The sequence below is a fragment of the Euleptes europaea genome, chromosome 1 (assembly GCF_029931775.1).
Source record: "Euleptes europaea isolate rEulEur1 chromosome 1, rEulEur1.hap1, whole genome shotgun sequence".
Taxonomy (NCBI): domain Eukaryota; kingdom Metazoa; phylum Chordata; class Lepidosauria; order Squamata; family Sphaerodactylidae; genus Euleptes; species Euleptes europaea.
The window spans coordinates 135696343-135710837 of NC_079312.1; the positions used below are offsets into that span (position 1 = coordinate 135696343).

Sequence of the window (14495 nt, forward strand, 5' to 3'; positions counted from 1 at the left end):
ATGAGATTGGAAGGGGAAGTGCCAGGGAGCGAGTCCAGAACCATGATAAGAAAAGGCTGAGGAATGCTGGCAGAGGGTTTCAGGATATACTGAGGATCATGTACATGGCAGAGCAAGGGAAACCAAGCCTTGGATAGCAATGGGATACTACCTGAGCAAAGAGCAGTAGAAAAACAAGGGCTAAGAAAGCCAGGAGAGCAGTAGGTTAGGCCTATAGATGATGCTCTAACCAGGTTCAGCTGAGAAACAAATCTGTTTCAGCGTGTGCAGTTTCTTCCCGTTTTCTAACAATAGGTTCATTTGGGTACAGGGAGGGGCTCCTCTGACACAGCCTTGCACAGACAAAAAATCAATGGGTCCCAAGCTGTGCCAGCCATCCCAGCATGTCCACAAACAATTGAGAGTTGTTTGTTCATGAGTCAGTGCAGTCGTTCATTGCTGTCCAGCACCACACCACCCCTCCCACCCTTCCGTCAATGCCCCTTGGGGGTCAGAACTGCAGCTCTCCTGCCATCAGGGCATGGGCTCCAGATCAGCTTATCCGTTAGAAGTTAGCCACCCTCACCTGTCTGCTTAAAGCACCTCCATGCATACAATGGGGACTTAACAACCATTTAGTTGTCATGGATACGTGACCAGGGAATGTTACTTGTTCTGGATTAATTAATGCTGAGTAAAATAATGTGCATCAAGGAGCAGAAGAAATACTTTTACATTCTTAGGAAATGGAAGCGAAGTTTTAAGTGCCAGCCCTTCACACTGGTAGGAACATATTGTGTGGGTAAAGTGCCATCTTGTCACAGCCGACTTATGGCAACCCTGCAGAGTTTTCAAAGTGATTTGGCAGAGGTGGTTTGCCATCACATTCCTCTGCAAAGCCTGCCTTAGTGGTCTCCCATCCAGCTCCATTTCTGAAAGCTGATGAGACTGGGCTACACTTTACCATTCCACATCCTGATAAAAACATATTACAAATACCTTAATACTAATCACAAACGTTTAGACAACTGGACCATCCCAGCCTTGTTGAGTATGTGTCTTTAAGCAGATTCCCACTCTAGCTCTACAGAAGACATACAATCCTAACTTGCAGAATTCTTCCTGTCTTCCTAATCTTTCTGTTCTGCCTTGGGAGTATGTGCTTTGGTGGCTGCAGTTATCAATGTGCTCTGGGCCTAGTTGTCTACAAGCAACTGTTCCTCCTTGTCATCTAATCTTTGGGTATCTAATAAAGTTAGTTAAGGTCTCATTTTATTGTGCCTCTGTGTGTGTTTGTTGCCAATACTTTTGAAACCTGCCCTTCATGTCTCACCTGTGATCAAGACGGTTATGAACTACCAGACAAAATTTTTCACTGGGTTCCCCTTCATAATATCCAACGCAACATCACAGTGAAACAAATCACACAATGTGCACAGCTCAGACTAGGGCCTCCTCTTAGCAACCCTGCTTGTGAACTGTCTGACTTTGTAAATAAACATGAGGGAAGGCACAAAGCAAACTTGGCACAGTAGTTAGGCCTATATTATTTGGCTGGGGTTTGCCACTAATTGAAAATTTGAGCATTTGAATCCTCACGCAGAGAGGACCAGGGAATGAGATAAAAGGTACAGACACAAGGGACCCTCCTCCTGCATCCCCTGCTATGGAATGGCCTAAGAACCTACCTATATGGCTGAGCCTCTTCCAGGAACTGCATCTGATCTTGAACACTGGCACTGGCCTTTAGCTCCTTCACTACCACTTGAGTGCTGCTGAGCCCCGCATTCACCTCACCGAGGAACACCTAAAAAGCAAGAGAGAGAAGTACAACCCTGGGACACTCTTACAGCTGAATGTGCTAGGAGAATTCCCCAATCCCCAGCATTGCTCAGAAGGGAACTGCGAAAGCCAAACTGACAAGATGGTTGCCAGGGCAAACATAATTTAGACTGCAAAGTTTAAATGCTAGCTTAGTCACCACTGGGCCTGTGCATCAAAAAACCAGCCAAATGCACAATTTTTCAGCAAAAACAAGAAGCTCATTACTTTTCTTGCTTCAGATTTTCCACTTGGGCCAATTAATATTCCTTTGTGAGACTCCTTTTGAACACAAGGGTGTCATCGATTTGTTAGCCAATAGTTGGTGGACAAAAGTGACCCAGGATAAACTATAAACTGGTTCTAAATCTTGGTCCTCGTTTGTTTCATGCCTGGTCCTGGGCTGAATCTACACTGCAGCAGAATAGATCTAATGAATTTACTCATTCCTTTATTTAATGTAAAGCTTATACCCTTCTAGCTGACAATATGAGCTCCCAAGGCAGCTTACACAGGATTAAAGTGCACAGTAAAAATCTATTAAAAACAATAACAAGGAAGCCTTCTGGCGCTACAACCTTCCTCCATTAGCAATTTCACCTCCCTCCACTTATACACAGGACATTCCACGTCCAGTTCTCAAACAGGTTATATTTTGTTTTGTTGTGAGAGGCAGGGGCACATTTTTCACTCATGCCAAATGGTACGTGATAGAAATAAATATACATATGCAAAGGATCGACAACTCATTGTCTTTGGGCCATTGGTGACCCATGCTTTGTCTCGAGTTTCCCTTACCTGTGCCTCTCCTGCCTTGGTATTCCCCTGACACTTTGCACACTAATGACTCATTCCTGCCCTTTCCATTCCTTGTTTCCAAGCCTTACAACAATGCCAAAATAAATATCTCCAACAGTAGCCTGTAAGGGAAACACACTGTTCCAGTCCTGCTCCTGTATCAGCAGAGGCCAAAGTGCTCAAGGTAAAAATGCACAGGAACCAAACTATTTCTTCCTTACATTCCAGTTTAGCACCATGCAGCCTCTGTGACCCACTCTGTGAATCAATGACCTGGGGATCAAACCCAGGACAGGCACTTACCTTGCCAAACCATCCATGGCCAATCTCTTTGAGGTACAGCAGGCTGTGGCGTCCCAGGTCAGTGGATTTGAGTAGCTGAACTGTGAAGGAGCACATAGAATGGTCTGAGCTTCAGCATGTCCTGCCTGGCAAGCTCACTGTTCTGCTAGTCTGACCCCCGCAAGCTGGCTCATTCTAGCTTTCCACAGAAGATGGGGACCTGGGGCAGATGGCAATCTAAATAATCAGGCACAGGGAAGCCTACAGGAAGAAGCAGACATCCCAGGCCCTGGGGCCAAGTTGACAGGTCTTGCTGCATCTTTACTCCACTGGCAGAGCAGAGCTGAAAGTAAAAGAAGCCCCCCGTGCACACGCATATGCACATCTGCCACAGCCAGTCCAAGCCCCCAGGCGACAGAATGTGGCTGCGCAGTGCCCGTCCAACTGGGCAGTCCCGTGTCCCAGCAAGCAGGCAGTGCCATCCCTTCGCCCCCTCAGTGACAGACGCCACTGTTCCCGTCACTCTGAGCTGCAAAAGCCCTATTGTTGAGCCCAGCATTGGTAACTGCAGCTGGACACTGAAGCCATTCTTTAGGCATCCATTCAAATCACACAGGGCCTGCACTGGACAAAATCATGTGGGCAGAGCAGAGAGGACCTTACTGCCTGGCTGGCTGGCCTGACTCCTTTTCCATCCCACCCGTTAAAGCGAGACTTGGATTCCTCAGCCACTTCACATGGGAAGGAATGCGGTGTCTGTGGGAGCTGGGGACCAAAGAGCCTTTGTTTCTGGGCTAGGGTGGGGAAGAGAAGAATTGCTCAGGTCAGGAGAAGGGAGAAACTTCAGCTGAAGGGAGAAGGGCAAGGTCACATCCCTCTCTGGGAAACCCGGGGCAACATACCTCTCTCAGGCTCCTGCCTTGCCTATTGATGGAGGGTCCAGGATGCTTAGGCCAGGTGCCTGTTTTCCAGGTATTCCACCCTAGGAAAAGCTGCCTGAAAAACCAACTATGTCCTCTAAAAGGGAATGCCCTGCCAGCTGGCCCCACAAGATGGCACTGTCGAGTCACAGGCTCGTGGCCCCCCTCTAAAAAGCCAGAACAATCCGGAAGATACTTGTTGGAAGGGGATTTAAAGAACACCAGCATTATGCAATTTGGAAACACAAAGCTCCTGTAATGTGGGTCTCTGACACATCCCCTAAAAAATGTCAGCTTGCCACCAGTCGTCCCCTTTGGACCTTCCAAACTTTGCACCAAACTTTTCATCACGGGATTTGTGGTCTGTTTCTGACAGTTTGGAGGAAGAATAGGTCTTCGAGGCAGAGAGGGTAAGATTCATGTAGGGTCGCCAACCTCCAGGTACTAGCTGGAGATCTCCTGCTATTAGAACTGATCTCCAGCCGGTAGAGATCAGTTCACCTGGAGAAAATGGCCGCTTTAGCAATTGGACTCTATGGTATTGAAGTCCCTCCCCATCCCAAACCCCGCCTTCCTCAGGCTCCACCCCAAAAACATCCCGCCAGTGGCGAAGAGAGACCTTGCAACCCTAGATTCATGAGGCGGGCGGGAGAGGAGTGTCCATCACATCCGTGGCAGGTAACATCATAACACATGCTGCAATGAATAAAACAGGAGTCCCTCCTAGCAGCACCTTAAAGATGCTGCAAACTCTTTGGTATAAGAAGGACCAGTAAACATGGCTGGTTTGACATGGTTCAAAAGCAAACTGTTTGGTGCTCCAAAGAAATTGCCAGGAAAGCTGGCCACTCCCCGACTGTAGCTGCTGCCAATGGCAACCAAGCACACACACAGGACAGATGTGGGCGAAGACAACCAACTTCCACGACTGAAACAAAGATTTGATCCACCCAGATACAGTATCCAGCAAGCAGCTGCAAGTGTGTGGTGGCCAGTGGGACTGAGAGCCCAGTTGCTTCACAACCATCAGGGTGGGTGGGGAGGCGAGAATGGGGGACTTCAGACTGGAAGTAAGAAAAAAACAAAAGGCTGTTGAGAACGAAGGACTAAAGGGCACAGAAGCAGCCTTCCTGTACACTGAAGTCTCTTGAAGTCTCTTGGGGGTAATGCATAGGTATACCCCAGATATGATCTTTGGATTCATACCACAACGTGCTTATTACTGCCTCGTTCTGGCTGCTTTACATCTATTTGTTCAGTTCAGTAGAAGGAATTCTTGCTGTGTTCGTTCCACAAAGAATAAAAACACAATACGGGTATTTTAAAAAAATTAAACCAACAATTCTTGGTGAAAGGAGCTTGGTGTCACACAGAACAGATGGCGTCCTGAATATACATATCACATAAGTCAGAATGCTTGAATCCCTCTACACCAATTAAAGATATTGTCTCATCTAGGCTGCATTTCTTGGGGGGTTTTTTCAGCAGAGGGCCAGTGTGTGGTGTAGCACTTGCAATATTGGACTAGGAGTGGGGAGACCCCAGTTCGAATCCTTAATTGCCTGCATTGCCATGAAGCTTGCAGGGTGAGCTTGGGCCAGTTACTCTCTTTCAACCTAACCTCAAAGGGCTGTTGTGAACATAAAATACCACCCTGAGCTTCCTGCAGGAAGGGTGGGATAAAAACGTCACAAACAGATAATGATCCTAATCCCCTACTGAAGCTAAACCTAAGTACACATCACTGAGTTTGCCATGTGTTTTTACACATCTGTCTTCACTTCTCTGTTGCCCCTATCAAATTTAGTCTGTAAGCTCTTCCTGACAGGGCCCTTTTTGCTCACTAAAGATCCCTGTACACTGATAATACTTTAAAATCAACGGGTTGGACACGAAGTAGAGAATGGAGCTAATGGGATGAGACTTTTAAATCTTCCTTCTCCTGCCACAACCCAATGAGACCCCGGCACTTCTGCTTTCAGGGGTTAGAGGACCTTCACAAACAGTGTGTGGGAGACCAGTTGGCAAAATCCCTCCTCCGGCAATAGAGGTGTTGTTGCATTGGTGGAAGAGCACTGTTGGATCCAGGCCAGTAACAGGATCTTAGTATCGCTGCTACACCGGCCCATCTGCATTGGTGCCGGGCTGCCTTCCCTTGCAATGGGTTCATATGTACAAACACAATACAGATTAGTCATCCATAGCGCTCTTTCAACCACAGTGATGAACTCACAATCACAGTATGTGTGCATGTGTGTGTGGGGAAGCTTCCATCCACCTTTTCAATGCATGAGCATTCAGTTAGTGAAAAATCTGAATTCTCACTCATCAGTGCGAGCATGGGATTTTAGGGGTGGTTCCAGGCTTGTGCGAGGAGCCCCGTGGCGCAGAGTGTTAAGCTGCAGTACTGCAGTCAAAAGCTCTGCTCACGACCTGAGTTCGAACCCAACGGAAGTCAGGTTCAGGTAGCTGACTCAAGGTTGACTCAGCCTTCCACCCTTCCAAGGTTGGTGAAATGAGTACCCAGATTGCTGGGGGTAAAGGGAAGATGACTGGGGAAGGCACTGGTAAACCACCCCGCAAACAAAAGTCTGCCTAGGAAACACTGAGATGTGACGTCAGGAATGACCCAGTGCTTGCACAGGGGACCTTTACCTTTTTTCCCCCAGGCTTGTGCAAGGATGCACTCTTGCTTTTGTACATTTTGAAGGCATCATGTAAATAAATGCAAAGGCTTTGCTGGCTTACCTGAGCGTCCAGGCTGCCTGGACATGGGCAAGGAGACTTCGGTGAGTGGCAGAATGTAAACTTCAGGGCCATTCTGTGTGGCAGGTGAGCCCTGGGCAGAGAACTCGCTGGCATATTCTTCTCCTTCAGCATTCTCAAATTCCTGGGGGCAAAGATGGGAGGGAAGGAGCCCACCACGGGGTAGGGAGGCATTTTTAACGACACATGTAGAAAGAAGCAGAGCAGAAACATCACACTCCCACTAATATTGTCTGAATAACTAAAATAATACATGTGAAGTTTTTGAAAGATGCTTAGGTCTTATTATCTCACAAACAGATGAGAAAGCACAGACACACGCACATTACCCTATACATATAGACACTGAGTTGGGGAAGATAACACACTTTCCTTCCTGCATATGTAAAGGGAAATAATGTAAACAAACATGAGGTGGGGGAGGGACAGGCACAAACCCTCTCCATAAACATGGGGACAGATAACATGCATGCATAGTTAAACAGGAGCACAATGGGGAAATACAGGAATATCCATATCCCTTCCACATCTACACTAACCTACACTGGTTTGATACCATTTTAACAGTCATGGATTCTCTTAAAGTATCCTGGGAATTGTGGTTTGGTGAGTGGCTATCACCTTTCTGTCAGAGCCCCATCCCCTCCTCAAACTACAGTTCCCAGGCTTCCCTCAGAAGAGAGAATTACTATTAAACTAATTTCAGATATTAATATGGATATGGCCTTTATAGTCTTGTGGGGAACAGCTAACAAATATTTGCAACTCTCACACCACACAGGCCCAGTTCATTTCCACTGTAGGGATAACCACTTGAAATGGAATTGCCTGCGTAATTCACTGGTGTAGCAAGCTGTTTGCATGAAACCCATTCCCACACACTTTGGACAACTTCAACCATATCATTGTAAACCCCATGCCTGGGGGGGGGGGGGAAGAGAAGACATATCTGGAGAGAACTGCTTCACACATCTTCCCACCTGGGATTACATCTGCACCCCGCATGGTGCCATTTCAAGCAGGCACCCACACAAAGAAGGGCATCTATGAACTGGGCCACACAGACAAAAAGTACAGTCACTTGTACGCTTCTGCCCAGCTACTGGCACACGTACTGAAACTGGGGAGGGGGGGACAGAGACAGCCGTGCACTCACTCACACTCTTCCTCTTTTTTCTTCCAACACACAATTGTGTGGGGACTCAGGCTGAGGGCCTACGGGAAACAGCTCCTAGGATATTTAAGGATACCCAATTTGCAACCTCCTTTGAAAACAAAAGGGTGTTCCATGAAACTGTGGCTGGAGAGAAAAGCTTTGAAAAACAGGACACAAGTAAAACTGAGGAAGCATGACCTGCCCAGATCCTCTGCAGACTCTCAGAGAGGGCCCAGGCCAAGCCCTGAAGCCTATGGGGACGGGAGTGGCCGAAACTCCTGCCTGCAGGCCCCCCACCCAAGCCTCACCTCCGTATGGGGCTGCTGGCATGCCACAGGGGATCTGAACGCAGAGCAGTAGCTCATTTGCTCCTCCTGCTCATTGGATTCCACGTCCCAGTTGGGTCTCTGAATTTTGGCACTGTGTGGCCAGCAGGCGGCTGCTCTGCTCCCTCCACCCTGCCCCAGTGAGAGACATAGTCATAAATACAGTAGAGGGAGAAGCAGCCTCACCTTGGTCAGGGGGCAGGGGGAGGGCTGCCCAGGGTTCCCCAGTTCTACATTACAGGCTGTTTTTGGCACTGTGCTGGCCCCCGTGCAGGGCAGACACCTCAAAACCATCCTCAGCCTCTTCTCTCGGGATTCGCTTCTCCAGCTCTAGGCAAGAGTGCCCAGAGAAAGAGTGTTAATACATCCACCCACCCTGAAGTGCCCTGCTTCCCAGCTCATGCCCACCAAGTCAGATCCCTCCCCAACAACCTCCCACCACCACCACCGCCGCCTTCTAAAGCAACAGACATCTCCACCCCACTTCAAGCCCTGCAAGAGTCAGCCAGAGGCCAGCCAGCACTCCCTGTTACCTGGGCGAGCTGTCTCCCACCGAAGGCTGCTCCAGCAATCAGGTAAGACAGGGTAAGCATCACCTTTGTGCCTCCGGCGCCATGGTGCCCTCACACTGTTGCTGCGGCGGCGTTTCCACAAGGAAAGCATGCAGGCTGCTCACAGCCTTTACCCGTGCCCCTATATAGGCAGCGTAGGGGGGGCTGAAGCGCTTCATTGTTCCCACAGCAAAACCTGGCCGGTGCTCCAAGCTGTTAGCCCACAGAACCGTCCATAGCTCCAATTCCAGCACCCCACTTGTACCAGGGCCTGGACGCCAAGAGCCTCCGCAAGAATGTCAGCAATGAGGGAACACATTTCTCCAGCACATTCTGTGCCTGTGAGGTCACGTTACTGCCCACTCCCTCACGGGCCATTCCAGGGCAGACTGCAACCAAGCCAAGCCTGGGTGAGGGGACGATCTCAGCTGGCTTAAGACAGAAAGACACACACCCCTCCCCACCAAAGCACCAACTCAGCAACAGTGGCAGAGAGTGGCTGGTGACCCACTGCTGTTATCTGACCTGTAGGCCCAGTCCTGGTGTCTCCTTCAGAGTGAGAGGCTAAATAAGCAAATAACCAACCCTTCCTACTGGGGCAACATGTAATTCAATGCCCACGTGAGGGCAATGGAGCCTGCGCCAACAGGGAGACAAGAGCACCTAACTGTGGAGGCCTTACCTGTGCCTCACAGCACAAGGCCTTCTGGGGGAATGCCCCCTTACTAAGCTTCTAATTCCATCACCTGAATTACAGCTTCCAGTAGCTCTACTCTGCACTGGGGCCTTTAAAATCTGCTCTTTAAAGACTAACAAATTTTATGCATGAATAAATGTTGTTAGTCTTTAAACTCCTTAAAACTCCTGCTTTAGTTTGTGGATAGGGACTAACACAGCTGACTCCCCATCTGGAATTAAAGCCTACTTCTGTTTCTGCAGAAGTTAGCGTTTATTCAGCACAGGCGTTCAAAGGAGATCTGGATTGGGGTTCCCAGCCTCCAGGTGGCGCCTGGAGCTCTAATCTCCAGTCTACAGAGATAAATTTCACTGGAAAAAAATGGCAGCTTTGGAAAAGGGACTCCATTACATTATACCCCAGTGAGGTCCCTCCCCTTCCTAAATGTCGCCCTGCCTAGTCTCCACCCCCAAATCTCCAGGAATTCACAAAGCCACAGTTGACAACACTAACTGTAGGTCTAGACATGCTACCCCAGGAGAATAGCTCAATGGCTATCCCTCACACAAACAGGCCTCCTCTCACACACTCCATACTAACAGCTCCACCTCACCCTCTTTGATTTTTCCTCTAGGCTCAGCAGGAATTCCTTAGTCCCACTGTTCCCACACATTGTCAGACAACTGTCCCCCTCCTGTGCTCCAGATAGGGTTGCCAGGTCCCTCTTCGCCACTGGTGGGAGGTTTTTGGGGTGGAGCCTGAGGAGGGCAGGGTTTGGGGAGGGACTTCAATGCCATAGAGTCCAATTGCCAAAGCGGCCATTTTCTCCAGGTGAACTTATCTCCTTTGGCTGGAGATCAGTGGTAATAGCAGGAGATCTCCAGCTAGTACCTGGAGGTTGGCAGCCCTAGCTCCAGACCTTGCTTCTCAGCAAGCCTATGGGTTTTCCTGAGCTGCTGCTGCTCAAGAAACCTGCCCACAACTCACCCTCGGCCCACAGGATTCCTTGCTGGATACCTCCTGCTGCTACTGGATCCTGTGCCCATGTCTTGTACTTTCACATCTATCCTTCATCCTCTGCTTTCTCAGTTACACTACACTACAGTGGCCTAAGGTGCTTCCTCAAAATCCTTGCCTTGTGCAAGCGAGGTCTCCCGCTACATTTTGACCTGCCCTTCGTTCCAAGGTACTCAAGGATACTGCTTGTGGATCTTCCTGCTCCTATATCATCCTTGCAACAACCCTATGAAGTAAGTTAGGCTTCCAGGTCACCTGGCAAGCTTCATGGTAGAGCAAGGAATTTTGAGAGCAGAGTAATCCTCGTGAGCATCCACCAGTGCTTACCTTGAAGCCAATGCCCCCCTTCTTGCAGCACAGACAGGCCAACATGAGGAAGATGAAGGTGAAGAGCCCAGAGAAGGAAACGGCCACAACCACCAGAGAAGAGGACCAGGAGAGCTCACTCAGGGGAGTGCCATCTGTAGGTAGAGACAAGGAAACCACAGGGAGAATGAATTAGAAAGGAAATGAGGAGGAAGTAATAAAAACTGGGGAGCATCCCAGTGAAGATAGAAATACACAGCCAGGAGCAGAACCCAAGAGGTCACTTGGGTAAATCTTACATAGTATACATTTATAGACTCAAAGTTAACACAGAAGTTCTAGTTCCAGTGCACCTTCCGTGCTCCAACATTTACACTACAAAACCTTCCCAGAGAAAAGAACGGACCTTCAAGGTGACTCCTGTCTCCCAGTCACCCTCCTCCCAGCTCTGGGAAGCCATACCCAGCCTCCTATAAGCTCATTCTTCTCTCCACTGAACCAGTTAAGAGCTAAGCTGAAAAGACAGGAAGCCAGAGGTGACCCCTTGGAGAGATATCCCACCCATTCAACTAATGGAAATACTTTCAGGTAGAAATAATGAGATAACTTATAAAGTCGCCAAATATGCAAGGTTATGTATTAAGCATAGAAGTACTTGGTCTAATTCTGATAAGGGGAGAAGAATATATCGCTGAATAGGTTATAATAAGCAAATACTAATGTTATTGTAAACTTTTTTCTAATTAGGCTTTTATGGAAAGATATATTGCTATATTTCATCTTTTTAATCAGTGTTAATCCTTTTGTATATCTGCTTTGCTTGTCAGTGACTGTAATAAATTGAACTGAAATGGGTATTGCCTGGCCTCAGCTGACCACACACTCACTCGCTACAACCTGGAAAGGCAGAGGACCAGAGCACAGCAGAGGACCTACACGTTCAGGGGGTGTTTGGGTGTTGGGGGTTTTCTTTCCTGTTTTCTCCTGTGGGGCTTATCTGTGTAAAAGAAGTTGATGGGTGTTGTAGATTTAATATCAACAGGTCCTGGATGACCCCCCTACTTCTTACAGCCCCATGTAACCCACAGCTGACATATGGTTAGCCCTTGGTTCTGTGCAATGTGTTGCAAGTCCCTTTCAGCCTGACCCCACAGCACCCTGCTAGACATACAATTCTGCTAATACATGTTTTTGCTGAAAACAAGCAGCCATTTCCATTCGCCTCAGGGGGAAACTATCATCACTTGCAGAAAACGCTGTTATTCTCAGAGGGCAAAAGAGAGTCGCATTTAGAAGCTGGCCGGTTTACAGAACCGCTGTCTTCTGACACCTGGTGCCTCAAACAAGGCCTGGCGTTGGTGGAAGTGGGGAGGGCAGCCTCTCCATCAAAAAGTAATAGTGGGTCTGTTTCCTAAAATATGCCGTTTTGGAAACTGCACAAGCTTCAGAAAAAGAAGCAAGATGGGGCGCGGGGGGCGGGGAGAGAGAACATGCTGCATCCATAAAGCCCTGTAAAATTCCTTTTAAATACTGCATACATTCTTTTCTAGAGACTAAAGAGGAAATGGAACGGGGCCAATAAAAATTAATTTCACAAAAAAATGGAGAAGAGAAATGTCAATAAACAATGAAAAGATTAAAGGCAGGATCTTCAATGCAAAACAAAAAACAAAAACAAGCTAATTTACCAGTTTAAAGTACTTAATACAGCCCTGGGGCAGTACTGAACTTGTTCCTCCCTTTATATGTTAAACAGCATGCACAGGTGCATGAGCGTTTGACAACACATATATGCTTGGGTGCGAGCAGGAAAGCGCATCTTGGCTGTGAGTGAGAGAACACTGTCTGAAGCACATGTGGGAATATTCAGGTGACAGATGTTACACACACACACATACACACACACACACACAGAGGAACACTCACAAATGTTCTAATCCCACAAAGCAGAACACATTAACACAGTAATTATGGGAGTTCTTTGCCCATTTCTTCACCCCAACAGTGAAATTATTGACCTCTTGCTAGGGTAGAACCCTGCATCTACCAACTGAGATACTATGTACTATGAACCACATTGTCCCGTTGACTCTTTTGCTTCCAAGAGGAACAAAATGGCAGACATTGAAACCTTCTGTTCATGATATCCTTGACCATTAGGGGTCAAATGCTACGGTCCAGGTTCTAGATGAGACTGGAGGAACAGAGTTCAAGGCACTAACTGTACGTGGTACTGATTCTCCCCACCCCAGGTACCAATAGTACAGTAGCCCAGGCAAGCAAAAGTCCAGTCTCTTTGCCAGCACTGGCTCCCAGATGCCCATTCCGATTCGGAGCTGAAAGCACATGTGGGGCTGGATGGAATTCCCCCCGCACACACACTCACACGTACACACACTAAAGAGACAACCTGACAGTTTTATTCCCTTATTCCCAATCTATGGCTCACTGGGATAATTTGATCTTCCCAAGAGATGCCTCTTGGCGAAAGCAGAAACAAAGCCCCTTCGGAAGCCATGCAGCTGCTCTTTCTGTCCTAAATTAACATCATGCAAGCGTGCTGGCAGCGATGGGTTACCACAGCCGGAAAAACCTGAAGCAGCAGATTTATGCACATAGCAGGGCTGGATTTTAGAAGGGGTATGCAAAAGCAACCCCTGTTATTATCCCGTGAGCAGGGGTCTCAGATCAGTGCTTAAGTATATAACTGGGATATGGGTAACATAGTGACACAGAGAAGTAGATAAGGAATCTTAGCCCAAACAGCCACTCTAGGGGCTTTTCCGGATGGGGTTTTCCCCATTAATTCTCGCCCTACACTGCTTTGGTTTATCTCCTGATTTCTACACACATTTTGTACCTTCAGCTTTCACTGTGCTCTTCAGCTGTGTGTGTGTGTGTGTCCCCGTTTCCCGCCCCCCCCCCCAGTTCTTTTGAGACCACTTTTACCCAGGATTGGGGGGGGGGTTCTGGAAGACTATTTTCCGTTGGCTTTTCCCTCATGCATAATGTTTCTGTCAGGGTTTTTTTTTTTTTTTGCTTGTCCCACCCACCCTTCTGCACACTTTTCAATGACTGGACTGTTGTCATGATCAAACCACCCCCTCTCCTCCACCCCTCCCCCTGAAAACAAGTAGTGTAGGTTTTTATTTTTTAAGCCCTAAAATATTGGCATGTTGATATTGTGTTGTAAAAATAAAGCAGGTTCTCTGGATACCCAGCTTTCATGGGAAAAAAAAAGAGCAGTTCAAAAAATAAGAGTGGTTAAGAGTGGTGGTTTGGAGCGGTGCAGTCTGATTTGGAGAACCGGGTTTGATTCCCCACTCCTCCACCTGACCGGCGGACGCTAATCTGGAGAACTGGGTTTGATTCCCCATTCCTCCACATGAGCGGCGGAGGCTAATCTGGTGAACTGGATTTGTTTCCCCACTCCTGCACATGAAGCCAGCTGGGTGACCTTGGGCTAGTCACACTCTCTCAGCCCCACCTACCTCACAGGGTGTCTGTTGTGGGGAGGGGAAGGTGATTGTAAGCCGGTTGAGTCTTCCTTAAGTGGTAGAGAAAGTCGGCATATAAAAACCGACTCTTCTTCCCTCACAGATATATAAGGGGAAAGACATATCTCTGTGAGGGATGGAGATAGGGACTTACTTTAAAAAAAATAAATGAAATGGTAATTCAGGTTAAACCAGCACTACAACATTATATCAATATGTAGATGTTTTAGGGCCTTTAAAAAAAAAGGGTTTCTGTGATGATGCCAATGATAGCACCCTCCCTTGAAAATCTTAATTATTTAAGCCATGTGTAGAAGAAAATATACTGACTCCACAACTGTGAAAATGCACAGGAAGAAAATCGGGAGTAAGTTGAGCATGTGGGAAAACCTTAGTTGCA

At 47.8% G+C, this 14495-nt stretch overlaps 1 protein-coding gene across 1 annotated transcript in view; it reads right to left on the reverse strand.

Moving 5' to 3' along the window:
* The window catches only part of AATK (apoptosis associated tyrosine kinase), a 101765-nt gene that overhangs the window by 14367 nt on the left and 72903 nt on the right, over positions 1 to 14495 (reverse strand). Inside the window, exons 2-6 of the mRNA XM_056855102.1 lie at positions 10620 to 10753; positions 8235 to 8378; positions 6549 to 6690; positions 2902 to 2981; positions 1668 to 1786 (exon numbers count right to left, since the gene is read on the reverse strand). Coding sequence (XP_056711080.1) covers positions 1668 to 1786; positions 2902 to 2981; positions 6549 to 6690; positions 8235 to 8378; positions 10620 to 10753 — 619 coding nt within the window. The remainder of the gene's footprint in view (positions 1 to 1667; positions 1787 to 2901; positions 2982 to 6548; positions 6691 to 8234; positions 8379 to 10619; positions 10754 to 14495) is intronic.